Below are 24,997 nucleotides of genomic sequence, written 5' to 3'. Positions count from 1 at the left end.
TGAGCTTTCATTCCCATTCAACCCAAGACAGTCTAACACAATGAGTAATGACAGGATGTCGCTTGACTTCTCTCACCTTCAGCTACTGAAATGGCTGGGGAGGTTGAGGAGTTTGTGAGGGGGAAGACTCAAGGGATGATCAGAGGTTCATTCAGAGAAATTTAACTAGGATGGACGATGAATCAAACCCATGTCCGGTGAGAAACAGGCAAAAGAATAGGGATACTTAACCCACAGAAGGGAAAGTTTAGGGAAGATATAATAGCAGTCTTTACGGGTTTCAAGGATTTGTGTGTGAAGTAGAGATTTTGTAATACTGGACCAGGTAAGCTGGGAACTGCAGGGAGATACTATTCAGCTCAGGTAGACAGTTTGTCTAACAGAGCTATTTCAAAGGTGGGATGGGCTACCTCAGAAGGGACAGAGTTCTCTGGAGAAATTCCAGGTTAGGCAGAATAATCACTTGGTAGCAATTTAGAAAAGGACCTTCAAACATTTTGTGGTAATTGGACTAACGTGACCTTTCAGGCTTCTCCCAACTTGAATATCTGTATCTGAAGTTTCTTCCTTATTTATATTTCTAATAACCCTGATAAGATTCCTTTGTATGTTAGTGAGTTTTCTTAATGTTGCTCTGGATTGTTTGGGCCTGGGTGTTGTAACTTCTGTGACTCTCAAAAGTAGATGGTAGGAAGATCAGATCAGGTCCAGAACTGAACTGGTGAGGTTTTGCTTCACAATTTCTGCTGGAGACTCGTGTCAGTTCAGTAGTTATCAGGAACGCATGAGGAATCAGGCAGCATATTCCTTTGCCAAATGCTGTAAAGCAAATGATTTCTTCAAAACATCTAGTTAAAAGAGGGATGTAATTGTACCCACAGGCTCTCTAAGAACTTAAGGGGGCATCTTCTGGGAAATTGTGTTATGTGGTCATTGAGTTGAAGCTGAATATTATTTCTTTTTCTCTCCATTGTGCTTATACATAGCACATGTAGACACTAATATGTTTCTCTGTACTCATTTTGGGGAAAGGAGTCGTTTAGAAGCATGTAATGTTGGGTTTTTATTACTTATCTAAATAAATAGTCAGCTGTAGAGATGAACTCAGGTGAAATTTATTTTCCTTGAATCAATTGTGATTAATAATATGGGCAGGTAACAAACTCAGTGTAAACACCGAGCATATTGTCAATAACAGGATTTGAGGTGATACAGAAATGATTTAGATGTAGTTTCCACCCTCGAGGACTGAATTTTAATTTTTTTCTGGTTGTTTTCCTCATTATAAAGGTGACATATATATAAATAATATATTTACATGTATGTATGTATATATTGGGGTTTCCCATGTGGTGCTAGTCGTAAAGAGCCCACCTGCCAATCAGGAGACATAAGAGACATGGGTTCGATCCCTGGGTTGGAAAGATACATTGGAGCAGGAAATGGCAGCCCACTCCAGTATTCTTGCCAGGAGAATCATTTGACAGAGGACCCTGGCAGCCTACAGTCAACAAGGTCACAGAGAGTTGGACACAACTGAAGTTACTTAGCACACGCACAGCACACACATATGTATTATGCACACATAATTGTATGTGCCTAGAAAATAGGGTAATTCAGGAAATTATCAAATTAGTACTGGTTACTGTTAAAGAGTATGGAAGGACGAGGGTAGATTTTTAAATTTTACACATTTCTGTATTATTTGAATTTTTTACATACATGTGTTAGTTTTTTGACATTTGAATGCTTTTTAGAAGACAATACATGTCTATTGTATTAAAGTATAGAAAGATAAAATAAATTGCTCGTAATTGTACTGCCCGAAGAATGGCATTATTAACATTTTGGTGTATACATCTTTGAAAATCTTTTATCTTGTTGGAATCAAATTATATATGCAATTTTGTCCTGCTTTATTTCACTTAATGTTAACAACATAGTTATCTTCCCAGTTATCTTCCAAATTCTAATCCAACTACTTTAACAGCTATATCATATTTCACTATATGGATGGACAAAATTTAACCCTAATGCTTGGATATTTAGGTTATATACTAGTTTTTCACTCTTAAAACATTCTGAACATTATCATGTATAAAGCTTTTTCTGTGATTTGAATTATTTCCTTAGAGCAGATTATAGAAATAGTATTAAGGCGTGTCATTTGAAATTTTAAAAATACTAATGATAGGTAATAACATTGATTTTTTAAAACATGGTATAGTAACAGCATTTTGACATAGACCAAGTAATTCCATGGGTTAGGGTCGTTAGGTTAAGCTTTATATTTCATTGTGTACTTTGTAACTATTTGGGGTTGTTGATAGCTTCAGATTGTTTAATAAGAGTCGGCTACGTTGAGCATTTGGCTCAAGACTGACATTCTAACTCTTTTTTTCCTTAGGACTTGGAGGGCGTGGATATCATCCTAGGTGTCTGCTCTAGTGGCCTTCTGGTTTACAAAGAAAAGCTGAGAATTAACCGCTTTCCTTGGCCCAAAGTGCTGAAGATCTCTTACAAACGTAGCAGCTTTTTCATTAAGATTCGGCCTGGAGAGGTACAGAGCCCGTGACTCCCTTTCCTCCTGAATCAAACACAGATCATGTCTGAAACATCGCTTCATGCCTGTTCCCCATGTGATCACCTCTGAGGTCTCTCTACAGCCAACTATTTAGGCGCTGGTATTTTGTTTCCTAAAGTAATCAGTCCCATGATGCTTCTTCCTTCCTTTACTCTTGTTGGTTTTCTGGACAGTTCTCTTCATGTAAGCAAACACACCAAGGCCAACAGTGAAATTTGGATTAATAAACTTGTTCCTTGTTTGCTCCAGGTAAAAACTTGATGGAAAATATTTTTAAATTAAGTAGCATGAGATATTTAACCTGTGAGGTTAAATTACTTTCGTTTTGCACCACAAATCCCTTACTTTATATAAATAAATTTATTTGTATGTGTAGTTTCTGGTAGTGACTGGAAATGTGTTCCACGGTCAAGTTCTAGATTTGTAGTAGAGTTGGATGTTCAGCTTTGTACCAGATAACTCAGTTGTTAGTTGGTAGTCAATTTTCAGGATATACCAATGCTGGCTAAGTTTAACTTTTATATTAAAGCACTGTCATGATATAGCAGAAACTTGTTCACGTAGGAATTAAATTTAAAAAAAAGTTCCAATACCTCTTCTGCCACCTACTAAGTAAAAGGCCCTTGACAGATCTCAGGCATCTTTTTATCACTCAAGGGGGATAGTACCTCCTTCTGCCAAGGTGGATTTGAAGATCAAATGAGATGACAGCTGCAAAAGCTCTTATCAGAAAAGCACCGTACTAATGTAAAGAAGCTTTTCTGTGTGCATATCACCATCTACTGGTGAAAAATGACTCATTGTTTCAGCATGGAAATACTGAATGTGCAGCCTTAAAATTTCAGAGAAGGGTTTTCGCTGAAGCATTTGTTTAGGACCGTAATAATTTACCTGTGCCTAGCAAAAGTTAAAGAGTTCCAAATACAAGAGTCATTCAGTCAACAAATGTTTTTTGACAGCTTTCTTTGTGTCAGACATTATTTTAGGGGCTAGGAACACTGACTAGAAGAGTCTCTCCCTCTGCAGGCTTACCTTTTTTATGTTGAAAGGCAGGGAAAAAAACACACCATATATATATAGGAAGGACTTCCCATCATGGAAGTCCTTTGTTTCTTTAAATGTTAACTATATAATATATACTAAAAATACAAAAGTCTTACTTTAGAAAGCAATAAAGAACAGCAGGAGGATTTTAAGAAGTGTAATGTAATATTATGACTACAATAGATGATTTAGAAGTAGTGTGGTGTAGGGTTTAAAAATACAGATGATACTATCCAATCACAGTGCTATAACAGGCATATAATTGGCCATAATAGGCACTAGAAGTTAATGTCAGTTTCCTTCCATCGTAAAAAGCATGCTTAAGGCAGAAACAGAGAGGCAAGAGAAGCAGGACAGTGTTTCCAGTAGCCCTGCAGGATGTGGTTTGCTTCAGTCAAAGAGGTTATCTAGAAAATTAATGAGCAATCAAAGAAAAAAAGATATTTAATAATTCAAGAATCTGGTTTGAACCACAATCTTTAGTTCCTATTTCTAAAAATGATTGCATAATAATACTGGTTGATTGGAAGAATCATCTGTTATCCTAGTCCCTGATAATTGAGTAGCCTAGTGTCCTAAATGCAGGAAGAACAGTGTCTGGATGATCAAAACATGACTTATTTATGTCTCAGAAAATGTACAGTGTATGTATGCGTGTGTGTTTCTGAACAAAATAAGATGTGTAAATAGTATAAGATGAAAAACCACCCTCAGTGAATAAATTTCTTTTGTTAAGTAGGAAAAAATTTCAACTGCTAGTTTATGTCCTTAGACTAGTAACATTATTTTTATTCGCAGTGATCTCCTCTGTAGCACTGTATTTCTCTGGTCCTGTATCACTGTAGTTGAATAATACTTTCTGTTCCATGTTTATTTGTATCCTTACAGCAAGAACAGTATGAAAGTACCATCGGATTCAAACTTCCCAGTTACCGAGCAGCTAAGAAGTTATGGAAAGTCTGTGTAGAGCATCACACATTTTTCAGGTATTGTTCTCACTTCAGTATTTTTCAAGAATAAATTATTTATGCATGTTTCTATTTTAAGCCTGCTGTTGAAATTCCCTTCTTTGTGTGGTTGTCAGTCTTTTCTTTAGCTCAGGTGAGATCATCTTAAGCAAGACAAAATGAATCTAGTTCCCCTCCTACAGGTTGAAAAACACCACCTCCCCATTCCCAGAGCATCTTTCTGTGTGTGGTGGAAGGAGGGAGTAAGGAAGAGGAGCTTGTGTTTACAAGAGGCTCTGGGATTGCCCTAGGGGGCTAAATCCAGCCCTACCAGGAAGAGGTACTCTGACTGACCTCCACATGGAATTTTTCTAAAGAAAGTGAAAGTGAAGTCACTCAGTTGTGTCCGACTCTTTGCGACCCCATGGACTGTAGCCTACCAGGCTTCTCCCTCCATGGGATTCTCCTGGCAAGAGTACTGGAGTGGGTTGCCATTTCCTTCTCCAGGGGATCTTTCTGACCCAGGGATTGAGCCAGGGTCTCCCGCATTCCAGGCAGACACTTTAACCTCTGAGCCACCAGGGAAGAAAGGTGTGCCTAGCTACCTGCTTTGGGTCTCTTACTACGGAAGGTTAAAGATTTGAAGCTGATCGTTATCTTGGTTCTAATCAATCCCAGAAAGGGAGCACAGAGAACCACCTTTGAAGCCTAGTTGTATCAGATAAATAAGACAGAAGAAAGCTTCATCTCCTTTATTTTCCCTGAGGCCACATACTTAACCCCTCTGTTCATTTGCCAAGCATTTCCTGTGTGCTTACCCTTCATACAGACATTGGGAATAACCCCTAGCAGTTCTAGTCCCATTCCTAATGGAACTTAAAATCTAGCAGACAAATCATTCCTTGTGTTGAAAGGAGAGCCAACCAGTTGTTGTCATTTAGCCTTTTTAAGAAAATGAAAATTGCGTGCATAGCACAGTGAAGAGAATAATATAATAAACTCTCCTTGTACCAAAGCCCAGCTCCAATAATTATCACCCCAATGCCAATCTTGTTTCATCTGTATCCCCACCCACTCTTTCCTACTACTTCCCAGATTATTTTGAAGCAAATGCCAGACCTTGTGCCATGTCATTCATAAATAAACTTGACTCTTTATAAATGGTCCTCAAGAGAAAAAACCATGATATCGTTTTCTTCTGTTTGTATTTTTTCTGTCATACTTAGCACTAAAGAACAGTGTACAGAAAGAAAAGTCAGGGAAAATAACATTTCAATTCTCATTTCAAATAAACCATCAGGCTACATGTTCATTTCAGTTCAGTGGCTCAGTCATGTCCGACTCTTTGCGACCCCATGAATCGCAGCACGCCAGGCCTCCTTGTCCATCACCAACTCCCGGAGTTCACTCAGACTCACGTCCATCAAGTCCATGATGCCATCCAGCCATCTCATGCTCTGTCGTCCCCTTCTCCTCCTGCCCCCAATCCCTCCCAGCATCAGAGTCTTTTCCAGTGAATCAGCTCTTCGCATGAGGTGGCAAGTACTGGAGTTTCAGCTTCAGCATCATTCCTTCCAAAGAAATCCCAGGGCTGATCTCCTTCAGAATGGACTGGTTGGATCTCCTTGCAGTCCAAGGGACTCTCAAGAGTCTTCTCCAACACCACAGTTAAAATGCATCAATTCTTTGGCGCTCAGCCTTCTTCACAGTCCAACTCTCACATTCATACATGACCACAGGAAAAACCATAGCCTTGAATAGACGGACCTTAGTCGGCAAAGTAATGTCTCTGCTTTTGAATATACTATCTAGGTTGGTCATAACTTTTCTTCCAAGGAGTAAGCATCTTTTAATTTCATGGCTGCAGTCACCATCTGCAGTGATTTTGGAGCCCCCAAAAATAAAGTCTGACACTGTTTCCACTGTTTCCCCATCTATTTCCCATGAAGTGATGGGACCAGATGCCATGATCTTCGTTTTCTGAATGTTGAGCTTTAAGCCAGCTTTTTCACTCTCCTCTTTCACTTTCATCAAGAGGCTTTTTAGTTCCTCTTCACTTTCTGCCATAGGGGTGGTGTCATCTGCATATCTGAGGTTATTGATATTTCTCCCGGAAATCTTGATTCCAGCTTGTGTTTCTTCCAGTCCAGCGTTTCTCATGATGTACTCTGCATATAAGTTAAATAAGCTGGGTGACAATATACAGCCTTGATGTACTCCTTTTCCTATTTGGAACCAGTCTGTTGTTCCATGTCCAGTTCTAACTGTTGCTTCCTGTCCTGCATATATGTTTCTCAAGAGGCAGGTCAGGTGGTCTGGTATTCCCATCTCTCTCAGAATTTTCCACAGTTTATTGTGATCCACACAGTCAAAGGCTTTGGCATAGTCAATAAAGCAGAAATAGATGTTTTTCTGGAACTCTCTTGCTTTTTCGATGATCCAGCAGATGTTGGCAATTTGATCTCTGGTTCCTCTGCCTTTTCTAACACCAGCTTGAACATCAGGAAGTTCACGGTTCACGTATTGCTGAAGCCTGGCTTGGAGAATTTTGAGCATTACTTTACTAGCATGTGAGATGAGTGCAATTGTGCAGTAGTTTGAGCATTCTTTGGCATTGCCTTTCTGACCTTTTCCAGTCCTGTGGCCACTGTTGAGTTTTCTAAATTTGCTGGCATATTGAGTGCAGCACTTTCACAGCATCATCTTACAGGATTTGAAATAGCTCACCTCCACTAGCTTTAGAAGAAGGCATTGGCAACCCACTCCAGTACTCTTGCCTGGAAAATCCCATGGATGGAGGAGCCTGGTAGGCTGCAGTCCACGGGGTCGCACAGAGTCGGACACGACTGAAGCGACTTAGCAGCCACTAGCTTTGTTTGTAGCGATGCTTTCTAAGGCCCACTTGACTTCACGTTCCAGGATGTCTGGCTCTAGATGAGTGATCACACGATTGTGATTATTCGGGTTGTGAAGATCTTTTTTGTACAGTTCTTCTGTGTATTCTTGCCACCTCTTCTTAATATCTTCTGCTTCTGTTAGGTCCATACCATTTCTGTCCTTTATCGAGCCCATCTTTGCATGAAATGTTCCCTTGATATCTCTAATTTTCTTGAAGAGATCTCTAGTCTTTCCCATTCTATTGTTTTCCTCCTTTGCATTGATCGCTGAAGAAGACTGTCTTATCTCTTCTTGCTATTCTTTGGAACTCTGCATTCAGATGCTTATATCTTTCCTTGCCTCCTTTGCTTTTCACTTCTCTTCTTTGCACAGCTATTTGTAAGGCCTCCCCAGACAGCCATTTTGCCTTTTTGCATTTCTTTTCCATGGAGATGGTCTTGATCCCTGTCTCTTGTACAATGTCACAAACCTCATTCTATAGTTCATCAGGCACTCTATCTATCAGATCTAGGCCCTTAAATCTATTTCTCACTTCCACTGTATAATCATAAGGGATTTGATTTAGGTCATACCTGAATGGTCTAGAGGTTTTCCCTATTTTCTTCAATTTGAGTCTGAATTTGGTAATAAGGAGTTTGTGATCTGAGCCACAGTCAGCTCCTGGTCTTGTTTTTGTTGACTATATAGAGCTTCTCCATCTTTGACTGCAAAGAATATAATCAATCTGATTTCGGTGTTGACCATCTGGTGATGTCCATGTGTAGAGTCTTCTCTTGTGTTGTTGGAAGAGGGTGTTTGCTATGACCAGTGCATTTTCTTGGCAAAACTCTATTAGTCTTTGCCCTGCTTCATTCCGCATCCCAAGGCCAAATTTGCCTGTTACTCCAGGTGTTTCTTGACTTCCTACTTTTGCATTACAGTCTCCTATAATGAAAAGGACATCTTTTTTGGGTGTTAGTTCTAAAAGGTCTTGTAGGTCTTCATAGAACCGTTCAAGTTCAGCTTCTTCAGCGTTACTGGTTGGGGTATAGACTTGGATTACTGTGATATTGAATGGTTTGCCTTGGAAACGAACAGAGATCATTTGGTCGTTTTTGAGACTGCATCCGAGTATTGCATTTCAGACTCTTTTGTTGACCATGATGGCTACTCCATTTCTTCTGAGGGATTCCTGCCCTGCAGTAGTAGATGTAATGGTCATCTGAGTTAAATTCACCCATTCCAGTCCATTTTAGTTCACTGATTCCTACAATGTCGACGTGCACTCTTGCCATCTCTTGTTTGATCACTTCCAATTTGCCTTGACTCATGGACCTGACATTCCAGGTTCCTATGCAATATTGCTCTTTACAGCATCAGACCTTGCTTCTATCACCAGTCACATCCACAACTGGGTATTGTTTTTGCTGTGGCTCCATCCCTTCATTCTTTCTGGAGTTATTTCTCCACTGATCTCCAGTAGCATATTGGGCACCTACTGACCTGGGGAGTTCCTCTTTCAGTATCCTATCATTTTGCCTTTTCATACTGTTCATGGGGTTCTCAAGGCAATACTGAAGTGGTTTGCCATTCCCTTCTCCAGTGGACCACAGTCTGTCAGACCGCTCCACCATGACCCGCCCGTCTTGGGTTGCCCTGCGGGCACGGCTCAGTTTCATTGAGTTAGACAAGGCTGTGGTCCTAGTGTGATTAGATTGACTAGTTTTCTGTGAGTATGGTTTCAGTGTGTCTGCCCTCTGATGCTCTCTTGCAACACCTACCATCTTACTTGGGTTTCTCTTACCTTGGGCGTGGGGTATCTCTTCACAGCTGCTCCAGCAAAGTGCAGCCGCTGCTCCTTACCTTGGATGAGGGGTATCTCCTCACTGCCGCCCTTCCTGACCTTCAACGTGGGATAGCTCCTCTAGGCTACACGTTACACTCAATTAAAAAATCTTAATTATTGACATTAAGATATTTCTTTATGCTTCCATCATCTACTTTAAACCAAGAAAATAGTTTTAAATGAAGGTGAGGAAGAATAAAAAGAACTATTTTCTTTTTTCAAAAAAAATTGAATTATAGTTGCTTTACAATGTTGTGTTAGTTTCAGGTGTTCAGCAAAGTGACTCAGTTATATATATATATATATATTTTTTTTTTTCAGGTTCTTTTCCCTTATAATGACTACCAAATACTGAGTATCATTCCCTGTGCCTATAATAGATCCTTGTTGGTTATCTGTTTAATATAGTAGTGTGTATATGTTGATGCCAAACTCCTAGTTTATCCCCCCACCAAAAAAAAAAAAAAGAGTTATTTTGAATGTTTAATATCTATAGTATAGATTTCAGTTGCATCTGGTGTATTTACTTGTAGGATAGCATACTGATATCCATTGCATCAAAATAAGAGGATATATTGACATGTAATGCTTCATTGGGCTTCCCTGATGGCTCAGTGGTAAAAAATCCACCTGCCAGTGGAGGAGACTCAAGTTCAATCTGTGGGTCAAGAAGATTCCCTGGGAAAAAAAACAGCAACCCACTCCAGTATTCTTGCATAGGAAATCCCATGGACAGAGGAGCCTGGTGGGCTACAATCCATGGGCTTGCAAAAAAGTTGGACATAACTTGTGACTAAACAACAATGCTTCATTACATAAAAGAAAGTGTTTGCTGAATTAAAATAAGCTACCCCAAAGGGGGGTGGGGAGGACTCTCTTTCTGGTAGTATTTGATGTAGCAATATATGTATGCATTTATTCAGCAAACATTCACTGAATGCCAGATTCATGCCAGGCACTATGCCAGAAGTTAAAACACAAAGATGAATACGTCAGTCTTTACTCTTTACCCTCAGAGAGCTCACAGTCTCATAGTGGAGACTAGAGCATAGATTGTTTCAATTCAGTGTAGTAAATGCTGTGACAAAAGAGAGCAGGGAGTACTGTGTAGAAAGAAGATGAGGTTTCTGAGTTGAAAATACACCAAAAAAACCTATTAAATAGATTACCAGGCATTGAGTTTGGAGTGTGTTTGACAAAATTATTATTCTAGGAGAGTAGAACAAGAGCTCTGGGCTTGAATTCTATGGCTACCCTATTTCTTAACAGCTATGTGACCTTAATCAAGTAGCCTTTTTTGAGGTTCGGTTTCTTTTATATATAAAATGATGAAAATGTTACAGGGGTATAGTGATAATTCTTCAAGAGATGGGAATACCAGACCACTTTACCTGCCTCTTAAGAAATCTGTATGCAGGTCAAGAAGCAGCAGTTAGAACCAGACATGGAACAACAGACTGGTTCCAAATTGGGAAAGGAGTATGTCATGGCTGTATATTGTCACCCTACTTATATATGAAATGCCGGGCTGGATGCAGATGACACCACCATTATGGCAGAAAGCAAAGAAGAACTAAAGAGCCTCTTGATGACAGTGAAAGAGAAGAGTGAAAAATCTGGCTTAAAACTCAAGTTCAAAAAATCAAGATCATGGTTCAGTTCAGTTCAGTCACTCAGTCGTGTCCGACTCTTTGCGACCAAGATCATGGTATCTGGTCCTATTACTTTATGGCAAATAGATGGGGAAACAATGGAAACAGTGACAGATTTTATTTTCTTGGGCTCCAAGATCACTGCCAGTGGTGATTGCAGCCTTGAAATTAAAAGACAATTGCTACTTGGAAGAAAAGCTATGACTAACCTAGATAGCATGTTAAAAAGCAGAAGCATTACTTTGCTGACAAAGGTCCATCTAGTCAAAGCTATGGTTTTTCCAGTAGTCATGTATAGATGTGAGAGCCGGACTATAGAGAAAGCTGAGCGCTGAAGAATTGATGCTTTTGAACTGTGGTGTTGGAGAAGACTCTTGAGAGTCCCTTGGACAGCAAGGAGATCCAACCAGTCCATCCTAAAGAAAATCAGTCCTGAATATTCATTGGAAGGACTGATGCTGAAGCTGAAGCTCCAATACTTTGGCCACCTGATACGAAGAACTGACTCATTGGAAAAGACCCTGATGTTGGGAAAGATTGAAGGCGAGAGGAGAAGGGGACAACAAAGGATGAGATGGTTGGATAGCATCACCAACTCAATGGAGATGAGTTTGAGTAAACTCTGGGAGTTGGTGATGGACAGGGAAGCCTGGCATGCTGCCGTCCATGGGGTCACAAAGAGTCAAATGCGACTGAGCGACTGAACTGAACTGATGAGAGTTATGAAACTTTTAAATTCTTGATTTTGGCTTTAATTTCAGTCTCATTAGAGTAAGATAATGTATATAATTTATGATTATTATGTTTTTCCCCTCCAGACTGACATCTACAGACACCATTCCTAAAAGCAAATTTCTCGCCCTGGGATCCAAATTCCGATACAGTGGCCGAACTCAAGCTCAGACCAGGCAAGCTAGTGCTCTGATTGACAGGCCTGCCCCACACTTTGAGCGCACAGCAAGCAAACGGGCATCCCGAAGCCTTGATGGAGGTTTGTACTGAGAATTAATGATTTCTTGTCATCCTAACTCTTTAGAGAGAGATAAAGGAAATGTGGTTATCGGATGTGATCAGGTGCAAAGAAAGTACGGTTATCTATAAGAGAATCAAAGAATGTCAGTGGAAAATGAAAAGGATCTTACTAATTGTATACTTTAGTGAAATCACCTTAAGAAAAAGAGAAAAAAGGTTCAGAGACAGTAGTAACTAGATCAGGGTCCCACTGCTAGGTAGCGGTGGGTTAAATACCACTAGAATTAGAATTCAAAATTCTCTGCCACAAGGAGAAACCTAATGTAAAATACTACACTAATGCTCTCTTGGACATTCTTAAATAGTTATTTTTCAAGTAGAAAAGAAGGAGAGGGTCTGCCTCAATGGCAATCATTGAAAAAGTTTAGAATATTTGTCATGTGTCAATTATAGACAGAAAAAAACAATCATATTTTGTTTAAATAAAAGGAAGAGGAAATAAATGTTTCATGATTGTATATACCGACAGAAGATCTGTTTCAGTTTTTCTTAGTCTTAAGGATTTTAGAGCATTAGCATTAATAAAATGAGGTAATAAGCCATATTCAGTTCTTTTTTTTTCCTTGGCTGTGCCGCATGGTATGCAGGATCTTAGTTCCCTGACCAGGGATTGAACCCAGGCCTCAGCAGTGAAAGTGCCGAGTCCTAACCACTGACAATCCAGGGAATTCCTAAGCCGTATTCAGTTCTTTATGCCGCTAAAAAGAGGTGGCTAATAAATGAAAGTTCAGAAGGCAGTAAGCAAAATAGAGTATTGCTGATTGCAGCTCTATGCTGTCTACTGTAAAAGCAAGATGCATGTTACAGTAGTTAAAGGTTTGGGTTATAGAATCAGACCTGGTTCCCAGTCTCGGCCGCTACATTTATGATCTATCTTCTTGAATGAGTTACTTAATCTGTTTGTCTGAGTTTTCTCATTCATAAAGTGGGTATGATGAGACTATAATATTAGCTTGAATTTTCATGAGAACTAAATGAGATGATATGCTTAGCACAGTGGTTGGCACTTAATAATTGATACTAAAATATTGAGTATCATTAAGATATTGTTAATGTTCTGGCCACAGAATTATTATTTTGTTAATTATTATCCAGAACTATGCTCCTGAATTCTGGTTTGTTGCATTGTGGGAACATATTTCAGAAACACCTAACTTACTTTAGAGGAATCAGGAATGGGTTAGCCACACTGGGAAATTATCCAAGCAGTAGAACTTTTGTTTCTGTACTGCACATCAAGTTTCTTTCTTTCTGGTGTTTCTCTACAAGGCAGATTGTAGTCTTTGATTTATTTACTCTTCATGATAACTTTAAGAATTAAGTTCCCTGGTGGCTCAGATGGTAAGGAATCCACCTGCAATGCAGGAGACCCAAGTTTGATCCCTGGGTCAGGAAGATTCTCTGGAGAAGGAAATGGCAACCCACTCCAGTATTCTTCCCTGGAGAATTCCTTGGACAGAGGCACCTGGCAGGCTATAGTCTATGGAGTCACAAAGAGTTGGAGACCACTGAGTGAATAACACACACACAGAAATTAAGCTCAGAGATTAAATAATTTTTCTCAAGATATGATAGCAGGTAAGTGGGTTGGAGTACATGTTGGTTGTTGGATACTTAACTCATTTACTACTTTGTTCAACAATTTGTTGTAAATTTCTGTGTGTCAGGTATTATTCTAGTTGCTGGGGATACAGGTGTGAACATACAAACATGGTCCTGCTCTCATGGGTCTTATGTTTCATGGGTAGAAACAGAAAAAAGAGAAAACAAGTTCAGATAGTGATAAGTGCTATAAAGAAAACAAAACGGAGTAATAGGAGGGAGAGTGTCTGGGGATGGGACAGTTGAGAAGCTGCTTCAGGCTAAATTGTTCAGTCGCTCAGTTGTGTCCAACTCTTTGTGACCCTGTGGACTGCAGCACACCAGGCTTCCCTGACCTTCACCATATCCCAGAATTTGCTTAAAACTCATGTCCATTGAGTTGGTGATGCCATCCGACCATCTCATCCTCTGTCGTCCCCTTTTCCTCCTGCCCTCTATCTTTCCCAGCTTTGGGGTCTTTTCTAATAAGTCAGACTGAGTGGTCCAATCTAAATTCAGAAGCTTCATCTGAACTGAAACCTGAATTATGAGGTTAAATAAATAAATCTGGGGGAAGAACATTCTTGAAGAGAGAGTAGTGAGTATGAAGCCCTGGAGGTTGGAGTGAGCTTGGCAGGTGTCTAGATCAGTGCCATCCCATAGAACTTTCTGTGCTGATGAAATTCTTCTATTTTGTGACATCCAGTTTGATAGCCAGTAGCCACCTGTGGCCATTATGAACCTGAAATGTGGCTATGAAACTGAGAAAATAATTTTAAACTAAATTTAAATAGACACATGTGGCTAGTGCAAAGATCTACTCCACTCCAGGGGTAGAAAAGCAGAATAATGGTGAAGTCTGTTGCTGGATTCGCCTGAGAGATGGCAGCAGCTAGGACTTGAGTATTGGCATTAAAGAGTGTGAAAACTGATCAGGGATATAATTCAAAAGCCAGGCCTGACAGGATAACTGGTAAATTAAGTGTTGGAGATGGTAAGGAAAAGAAAATCAAGATTTTCCCTAGGCTTGATCATTTAGTACAGTGGGAAAGTCTGAGAGAGGAGCAGAGTTGGACTTGTTAAGTCTAAGGTATGAAGACTCAGTCCTCATGTCTGCCATATTCTTATTTAAAAATAAGAATTTATTTAATTTTAAAAATTGAATTTCTTTAATTTTAAAAATTGAATTTATTTAATTTTTGGTTGCGCTTGGTCTTCGTTGCTCTGCACGGGCTTTCTCTGGTTGTGGTGAGTGGGGGTTACTGTTCATTGTGGTGCACAGCCTTTTCATTGCAGTAGCTTCCCTTGTTGCTGAGCACAGGCTCTAGTTTCAGAGGCTTCAGTAGTTGTAGCATGCAGGCTCAGTAATTATGGCACATGGCTTAGTTGCCCCGTGGCATGTGGAATCTTTCTGAACCAGGGATGAAACCCATGTCCCCTGCATTGCACTTGGATTCTCAACCAGATTCTTCCCTTAACAAGGGAAGTCCTGCCATATTCTTATAACGATATCAGGCATCGCCGCCTTGTCCAATAAATCACCCTACCTCCAGTTTACTTTAGTTTTGGAGAGCTATCATTCCCATTATTTTATCCCCATTTTTCAGTGAGAAAACTGTAATTGGAAAATTTAAGCAGCTTGTTCAAGATCTCACAGATAGCTTAAACAGAAACCCATGTCTATCCAATACCATATTCCGTGGCATTTTCCACTTAATGAAACTTCATTGTTATATAGATATTATGCCTGATGTATCTTTTCTTTCTAATAGCAAAATCACCAACAGTTCAAGGGTTGTTGAGCTTTGGTACTTTGACCAATTTAGAAAGTTTTACTTAGAAAGACTCTTCAATTACTTGTAGAAATCACATGTTGACTGCTTCTCTTTTTCTGGCTGTAGAAACCTCATAGTTCAAGATTTTAAAAAACCTTGATATCTCTGTCTATTGACTAATATTGGCTAGTTCTTATTAAGTTATACACTGTGTTCTTAGGGGCAACATCTGTAAGATATTATAGAAAAACCCAAATGAACTTTTTTGACCATAAAGAAGTTTTCGCTCATATCCTGATGACTAATGAACTTAAGTACCTTTTCATAATTTATAGCTACTTGCATATCATTATTTTTGAAGCACCTGTTCAGATCTTTTGCTTTTATTTTTATTGGACTACCTGTCTTATTAATATGTGGATATTTTTTATATACTCTTGTCTTAGTCTCAATCTCAGGGAGAAAGCATCAGTATTTCATCATTAAGTGTGATGTTTGCTCTGGGTTTTACGTAGCTACCTCTTATCAGAGAAGGAAACTTCTGAGAGTTTTTATCATGAATGAATGGTGACTTTTATCAAATGCTTTTTACTTCATTAGTTGATATAGTAATAGGGTTTTTCTCCTTCTTTATGCTACATGATGGCTTACACTGATTGACTTTCCATTGTTAAGCCTTCTTGGCATTCTTGAAGTAAACTCAATTTGATCATAATATATTCTTCTTATGTCATTTAAGGCTTTCTGCAATGATATTCATGAGAGAGATAGACCTGTAATTTTCCTTTCTTGTAAATGTTGTCAGGTTTTAGTATCAAGTTCATGCTGGCCTCAAAGTAAATTGAGAAGTATCCCCTCTTTCTGCTCCCTGGAAGCGTTTGGGTAAGATTGGTATTATCTCTTCCTTAATGTTTGGGAAGAATGCACCTATAAATTCTAGCCAGCTGGTTCTAAAGATCCCTCTGTGGCAGGGTCTTTGCTCCCAGATTCATTGTCTTTATTAGAAAGGACTATGAAGATGTTCTACTTCTTGTTTCAGTTTTGGTAATTGGTAATTGTGCTTTTTCTAGGAAACGCCCAATCCATCTAAATTTTCAAGTTGTATCTTTTTAATATTTGTAAGATCTACAGCAGTGTCCCCTTTTGTGTTCCTCATATTGGTGTTATACACCTATCCCCCCCTTTTTTTTTTTAAACAAGCTTGCAACTGATCTGTTAATTTTATTAATCTTTCCAAAGAACCAGTTTGGGGTTTTGTTTCCTTCCTGTTGTATATTTTTAATTTCATTTTTGCCAGCTAGTATTTTTATTATTTTATTTTTACTTTTTTGAACTGTTCTTTTTCTAATTCCTTAAGAGAATATCCACTGATGTTTATTCTTTTATCATCATTAAATTCTAAACCTTAAATCTAAGTGCCTTGCCTAATGTCACATGGTCAGTGACAGAGTTAAGAATATCTAAACCTGTTCTGACAGTGCCATGTTTTTCATCCTTCACCAAGATAACTTCTTTTCTGTAGGAGAGGAAGGATAAAAGATTTCATTAGGCAGTTCATTGAGCACTTAGTACGCTCTAGGTGCTGTTCTAAATGTTTTATATATATTATCTTTTAAACATCTAAATTGCATGTAAACTGAGTAGGACACTTTTTGTAGTTCTGTTTTCAAATGTCTTCTGTTTCTCTGTGTACTGTCTGCTCAGTATAAGAATTTGAAAACGTGTCTATAAAAACTATTTTTCCTCCTTTTCCCGGATCCTTTTCCATTCTTCTTAATAGAGAGACTTTCCCCTATTAGGCCTTCCTTTTTTTAAAAAAATTAATATAAGCCTCTAAGCTCAAGATGGTGTATTAGGGAAACTTTAGTAAGTATTACTTTATCAGAGACCTCATTTTAATGAACAGTTCCTTTCTCTTTTGTTATATCTGGTGCTCAGAGCATCTGCTTCACCAGCTAAAGAACTAAAACTGATTCAGATCACAATTTATATGATAGAATAGGAGGTCACAAGAATATGCTTAATAATGATGACAAGGATTTTTCAGCTTATATTTTTGTTGCATTTTTTTTGATTTTTCAAACCATTTCTATATATTCCTATTTAGTGCCAACAATCCAGTGGACAAAAAACGTTTAGGAATTCTTGTTTTACTATTGAGGAAACTGGGGCACAAGACAGTCATATAACTTCCTAGGTTCACACACCAACCTGTGTCCATCCTGTGAGTAGTGGTGGCAGTGATTCTTGCCAGGGGAATACATCCATGTCATCTTTGGAGCTTTAAAACAAAACAAATGCCCAAGCTTCACTCTTAGATACCACATCTGTCTGTGGTGGAGATGAGCGTCAGCTGGGTGTTTTTGTTCGTCTTTTCAAGATCCAAAGATGAATCGTGCTCCTCTGATACTGGAACCACTGACCCACTGCATGCCCATCGTACCTGTGCCATCCTAGCAGAAATTGGGCTAGTAACAGAGCTAGGACTAGAATGTAAGACTCCGTTTTCTCAGGATGATCGCTTTGAGTTTAACTCTTCACTGCTCTAGTAAATAATTCGATTCTATTGTTGTCAGATAAGAGCAATATGAAACTGGAGTTAATGGGCCCACACACTGATCACAACCAGGATTCTTCTTTGTCTAGAGCTTCAGAAATGGGAGATAATTCAATTTTTAGAGTTGTGTTCTCTATATATGCACCAAAATCTTTTAATAGCTAACAAGTGAACTCATAAAACTGAAAAGCCAGAATATCTTAAAAAGTAATCACTACCTCCAACACTGAATACATGAAAAAGCATTGAATTATACAGTTTAAGTGGGTGAATTTTATAGTATGTGACTTACATCTCAAGTTGCTTAAAAATACAAGAAAAATAAAATGATAAAAAGACAAGAACCACGGTCACTACTGTGATTCTCTGTTGTGATCCATACTTTTTATAGCCTTTTTATGGAGAAAAGGAATTTACTTCTCTCCAGAGGTCCTAGGTGATATTTTACACTTGAATTGCATATCAATGTGTACATAGTTAAGTTTTCGCTCAACATACTCTTGAAATCGGAGAAGGCAATGGCACCCCACTCCAGTACTCTTGCGTGGAAAATCCCATGGACAGAGGAGCCTGGAAGGCCGCAGTCCATGGGGTCGCTGAGGGTTGGACACGACTGAGCGACTTCACTTTCACTTTTCACTTTCATGCAATGGAGAAGGAAATGGCAACCCATTCCAGTGTTCTTGCCTGGAGAATCCCAGGGACGGGGGAGCCCGGTTGGCTGCCATCTATGGGGTCACACAGAGTCGGACACGACTGAAGCGACTTAGCAGCAGTAGCAGCAACTCTTGAGATAATATTAACCTGTAAGAAAAAAATACAAAGATCTAGGTATGACTTTAAAGTTACTAATATTTAGGATTTCTAATGTATTTTTATATCCAGCTTTCCCATAGAGTTGGGGAAATAGATGGGGAAACAATAGAAACAGTGAGAGACTTTATTTTCTTGGGCTCCAAAATCACTGCAGCTGGTGAGTGCAGCCATGAAGTTAAAAGATGCTTGCTCCTTGGAAGAAAAGTTATGACCAACGTAGATAGCATATTAAAAAGCAGAGACATTACTTTCCCAACAAAGCTCCATCTAGTCAAAGCTATGGTTTTTCCAGTAGTCTTGTATGTATGTGAGAGTTGGAACATAAGGAAAGCTGAGCACCAAAGAACTGATGGTTTTGAACTGTGATGTTGGAGAAGACTCTTGAGAGTCCCTTGGACTGCAAGGAGATCCAACCGGTCAATCCTAAAGGAAATCAATCCTGAATATTCATTGAAAGGACGGAAGCTCCAATACTTTGGCCACCTGTATGCGAAGAACTGACTCATTGGAAAAGACGCTGATGCTGAGAAAGATTGAAGGTGGGAGGAAAAGGGGAGGACAGAGGATGAAATGGTTGGATGGCATCACCAACTCAATAGACATGAGTTTGAGCAAGCTCCAGAAGTTGGTGATGAACAGGGAAGCCTGGCACGCTGCCGTCCATGCGGTCGCAGAGTCAGACATGACTGTGCAGCTGAGCTGAACTTCCCATAGAGTTAATATCTTCCGTATTTTGCAAATGATGCAACTTTCTGCCTCTGTTTCTAACTGCCAGTTACCACACTTATACCTACTTTTCCACATACAGCACAGATTGCCAGGGCTAGGAATACTGAAAACTTAAATCATTTGGCTCTGCAATATTAGTGTTGGATTGAAACCAAATGCAAGTGGCAAAATAACACATGGTGAAAGAATGGGCTATGCTTCTCTGATGCCAGACAGAGTCGAATTAATTCTTTGAGAGGAGGTGTGAATACACATGTATAATGATACTTTAACACAACTGTGAGCAAAATATTTTGTCACATTCCCCTGTGTTGTTAGATTTGGTCTGCCATCTGCCATTCTTGCATTGATGGGCTTAGAGCACCCATGAGGAGCAGGGACTTGCAAGAGGCTACAGAGTTTCTACTGAAAGATAAATTAGATCCTTGGGTTTCTGTTGTTTTTTTTTCCTGTGTATCCCCTGAAGAGTGATTTCTTTCTCTAGAGCTCATTACAGTACATCAAGCATTTCTTTTTTGGTGTTGTGTATATGACATACTTGTGAATTTCAGTTTTTTAATCTGTTCTGATTCATGTAATTCCATTTATTCTACCTAATTTTTATTGCTTATGAGTCTAGATTTATTAGGAAAAGTTAAATTCGGTATACTCAATTTAAGAATGCTGGAAAGTATGTAATAAAAATTATACAGATTTCCATGTAATTTAATTAAGATTTTAAGTCTCAGCACATGAAGGTTAATGATCAGAACTACGAAATCATATGGAAACACACTGCGTTTCTAAATATTGCCAGTGAGCTCTTACTACAAAGTGTGTGTATGTCCTCTTTTAGTTCCTAAAAGAATGAAGATAAAAATCATAAAAAGAGTATGAGTGATTGTTTTTAAGTGAGTGATATGAAACTTAGATGCCCAGTAATCCAAACCAAAACAGCTCTTAACTCTGTGAGAAGATCAAGCTTTTGTCATAAGCATATATTTTATATTCCCTGTAAAGCAATCTATATATAGTCTTTGCCCTAAACTAGGGTTAATTAACCTAGCAATCAATGCAAAGAAATAGAGGAAAACAATAGGAAAGCCTAGAGCTCTCTTCAAGAAAGTTACAGATACAAAGGGAACATTTCATGCAAAGATGGGCTCGATAAAGGACAGAAATGGCATGGACCTAACAGAAGCAGAAGATATTAAGAAGAGGTGGCAAGAATACACAGAAAAACTGTACAAAAGAGATCTTCACGACCCAGATAATCACAATGGTGTGATCACCCACCTAGAGCCAGACATCCTGGAATGTGAAGTCAAGTGGGCCTTAGGAAGCATCACTATGAACAAAGCTAATGGAGGTGATGGAATTCCAGTTGAGATATTTCAAATCCTAAAAGATGATGCTGTGAAAGTGCTGCACTCAATATGCCAGCAAATTTGGAAAACTCAGCAGTGGCCACAGGACTGGAAAAGGTCAGTTTTCATTCCAATCCCAAAGAAAGGCAATGCCATAGAATGCTCAAACTACCACACAATTGTACTCATCTCACACACTGGTAAAGTAATGCTCAAAATTCTCCAAGCCAGGCTTCAGCAATATGTGAACCGTGAACTTCCAGATGTTCAAGCTGGTTTTAGAAAAGGCAGAGGAGCCAGAGATCAAATTGCCAATGTCCACTGGACCATCAAAAAAGCAAGAGAGTTCCAGAAAAACATCTATTTCTGCTTTATTGACTATGCCAAAGCCTTTGACTGTGTGGATCACAATCAACTGTGGAAAATTCTGAAAGAGATGGGAATACCAGACCACCTGACCTGCCTCTTGAGAAGCTTGTATGCAGGTAAGGAAGCAACAGTTAGAACTGGACATGGAACAACAGACTGGTTCCAAATAGGAAAAGGAGTACATCAAGGCTGTATATGGTCATCCTGTTTATTTAACTTATATGCAGAGGACATCATGAGAAATGCTGGTCTGGATGAAGCACAAGCTGGAATCAAGACTGGCGGCAGAAATATCAATAACCTCAGATACGCAGATGACACCACCCTTATGTCAGAAAGCGAAGAAGAACTAAAGAGCCTCTTGATGAAAGTGAAAAAGGAGAGTGAAAAAGTTGGCTTAAAGCTCAACATTCAGAAAACGAAGATCATGGCATCTGGTCCCATCACTTCATGGGAAATAGATGGGGAAACAGTGGAACCAATGGCTGACTTTATTTTTCTGGGCTCCAAAAGCACTGCAGTTGGTGATTGCAGCCATGAAATTAAAAGACGCTTACTCCTTGGAAGGAAAGTTATGACCAATAACACAGCGTATAAAAAGCAGAGACATTACTTTGTCAACAAAGGTCCGTCTAGTCAGGGCTATGGTTTTTCCAGTGGTCATGTATGGATGTTAGAGTTGGACTATAAAGAAAGCTGAGCACAGAAGAATTGATGCTTTCGAACTGTGGTGTTGAAGAAGACTCTTGAGAGTCCCTTTTACTGCAAGGAGATCCAGCCAGTCCTTCCTAAGGGAAATCAGTCCTGAGTATTTTTTGGAAGACTGATGTTGAAGCTGAAGTCCCAATACTTTGGCCACCTGATGTGAAGAGCTGACTCATTGGAAAAGACCCTGATGTTGGGAAAGATTGAAGGCAGGAGGAGAAGGGGACAACAGAGGATGAGATGGTTGGATGGTGTCACCAACACAATGCACATGGGTTTGGGTGGACTCCGGGAGTTGGGAGGCCTGGTGTGCTGCGGTTCACGGGGTCACAAAGAGTCGGACACGACTAAGTGACTGAACTGAACTGAACTGAACCAGCAAGCTTATTCTGTACACACTAGAGCCAGTACCCCTTCCTACTTCTCTCCTCAGTTGTGACAACCAAAAATGTCTCCAGATATTGCCAAATGTTCATGGACTGGGGGACAAAATCACCCCTGATTGAGAACTGCTGCTCTAAATATATTAGAGAATGGGAGTGATGATGCAGGTTGATAAGACTGTGGAAGAGAGTAGGGTAGAACTCAAAGTGTTGTTTTGATTATTTTAAGGACTAAAGACCAAAGGTTTTGAATTTATTTTATTTTTTAAATTAACTTTTATTGGAGTGTAGTTGATTTACAACGTGTTAGTTTCAGCTGTACAGCATAGTGAATCAAGTGTATATATACACCTGATATATATATATAATACATATATATATAATATATATCTATCTCCATTCTTTCTAGATTGCTTTCCCAATAGGTCATTACAGCATATTGAGTAGAATTCCCTGTGCTATACAGTAGGTTCTTATTAGTTATGTATTTTATATGTAGTAGTATGTATATGTCAGTCCAATCTCCCAATTTATTCCTCTCCACCCCTTTCCCCTTTGGTAGCTGAAAGTTTGTTTTCTACATCTGTCAGTCTGTTTTTGTTTTGTAAATAAGCTCATTTGTGTTGGGTTGGCCAAAAAACATCTTTTCATGTGTTGAGGAGAAACCTCAACAAACTTTTTAGCCAACACAATAACACTGTTTTTCTTAATATTCCACATATGAGTGGTAACACATGATATTTGTCTTTTCGGTCTGACTTAATTCACACAGTATGACAATCTCTAGGTCCATCTGTGTCCTTGCAAGTGGCATTATCTTGTTCTTTTCTATGGATGAGTAATATTCCATTGTATATACATACCACATCTTCTTCATTCATTCATTCATCCATTGATGGACATTTAGGTTGCCTCCAAGACCTGGCTGTTGTAAATGATGCTGCAATGAATATTAGGGTGCATGTAACTTTTTGAATTATGATTTCCTCCAGATATATGCCCAGGGTTGGAATGGCTGGATCATATGGTAGCTCCATTTTTAGTGTTTTAAGGGACATGCATACTGTTCTCCATAGTGGCTGTACCAATTTACATTTCCATCAGCAGTGTAGAAGGGCTCCCTTTCTCCACACTCTCTGTAGCATTTATTGTTTGTAGACTTTTTTGATGATGGCTCTTCTGACTGATATGATACCTCATTGTAGTTTTGAATTGCATTTCTCTAATAACTAGTGATGTTGAGCATTTTTTCATGTGCCTCTTGGTCATCTGCATATCTTCTTTAGAGAAATGCCTATTTAGATCTTCCACCTATTTTTTTGATTGGGTTGTTTGTTTTTCTGATATCGAGCTGCATAAGCTGTTTGTGTATTTTGGAAATTAATCCCTCGTTGGTCACTTTGTTTGCAAATATTCTCTCCCATTCTGTGGATCGTCTTTTTGTTTTGTTTATAGTTTTCTTTGCTGCACAAAAGCTTTAAGTTTAATTAGGTTCTGTTGGTTTATTTTTGTTTTTATTTTCATTATTCTAGGAAGTGGATCAAAAAATATCTTGCTGCAATTTATGTCAGAGAGTATTCCACAAATGGATTAAATGCCACAGCCAGAAGACATAAACTAGCTGAATGGATTGAATTTTACTTTTTAATGAAAAAGTTAAAAAGGAAAGTGTCTGGTTCAAAGATTTGCTCTTAAATAACCATCAAAAAGTGTACATGTCTTATAAGAAGATTCCTTTATCCCAAGTTATTTTGTAATCATTCCAAGTTATTTTGTAATCATTCCAAGGAGGCTTAACAGAAACATCAGACTTAATCCTCTTTTCTAGAATATATTTTTAGGTTACTGAAATCACCTATAAATAAATGCATCTTTATTTCAAAAAGTCTTCCTGAAAGAAATCAGACTTAATTAACCCTTTTTCTCCTTCACAGACTACCTTGCAAGTTCTTGAAGCTAATAGATTACAAGGTTAAACAGTCTTGCCAACTTTTTAATAAAATGAGCTTTTCATTTTTTTTTTTCGTATTTTGCTTTCCACATTCACCCCCGCCCAACCTGCCTCCAGTCCCACCCTTGATAGAATATGATCATCATCAGGAGTTTTTAGCTTTTCTGTCAGGGTTCTTCTAACTTTTGTGTCCATTAAAGCTGTTGGTCTCCTGCCAGAACACTAATAATTCATTTTTTTACCTTCTGTATGTTAGCCACTGGACACTGTAACCCTCATATGTGTCCTGAAGCCACAGTTCTTTCGCCCAGTGGCTGTGAAAGTGGTAAAATGACTCTCGCCTTCACTTCCCTTTCACTTTCTTTCATGCAGCAGCGGCCGTTGAGTCAGCAGACCGAAGTCCTCGGCCCACCTCTGCACCTGCCATTGCTCCGAGTCAAGCTGCAGAAGGCGGTGTCCCAGGTGCGCCTGTCAAGAAAGCACAGAAAGAAGCAGTGCAGCTGGAAGTGAAGCCGGAAGAGGCGCCGCCTGAGGAAGCAGAGCCAGAGCCCACAGAAGCGGGGAAGGTATGTCATGAGCCCAGAGGTCCAGCTTGCTCACGTTTTGGTTCAGAGGTGTTGACTCCTTGACCAGGAGGGTTCTCAAAGCACTGGTTTTTGTTAAATCCTAACGAAGTTATTTCTTCCTCACTCTTTCTGAAACAAGGTAACTCCCTGTAGACCTGTAAAATATTTTCAAAGAATTATGTCATGAAGACTGTAAGCTCTCCCAGATGTTTTCAGGTGACACACAGCTTTACCCAA

At 39.1% G+C, this 24,997-nt stretch overlaps 1 protein-coding gene across 7 annotated transcripts in view; it reads left to right on the top strand.

Annotated features, from left to right (window-relative positions):
- Positions 1-24,997, top strand: part of EPB41 (erythrocyte membrane protein band 4.1) — a 165,314-nt gene that overhangs the window by 92,370 nt on the left and 47,947 nt on the right. For all 7 annotated transcript variants that reach the window (XM_052635564.1, XM_052635563.1, XM_052635562.1 and 4 more), the window contains exons 9-12: positions 2,408-2,560; positions 4,517-4,614; positions 11,769-11,941; positions 24,567-24,760. In XM_052635564.1, coding sequence (XP_052491524.1) covers positions 2,408-2,560; positions 4,517-4,614; positions 11,769-11,941; positions 24,567-24,760 — 618 coding nt within the window. The remainder of the gene's footprint in view (positions 1-2,407; positions 2,561-4,516; positions 4,615-11,768; positions 11,942-24,566; positions 24,761-24,997) is intronic.

Source organism: Budorcas taxicolor, chromosome 2, assembly GCF_023091745.1.
Source record: "Budorcas taxicolor isolate Tak-1 chromosome 2, Takin1.1, whole genome shotgun sequence".
Taxonomy (NCBI): Eukaryota; Metazoa; Chordata; class Mammalia; order Artiodactyla; family Bovidae; genus Budorcas; species Budorcas taxicolor.
The sequence above is the reverse complement of the archived record's forward strand: the minus strand, read 5'-3'. Positions and strand labels throughout refer to the sequence as shown.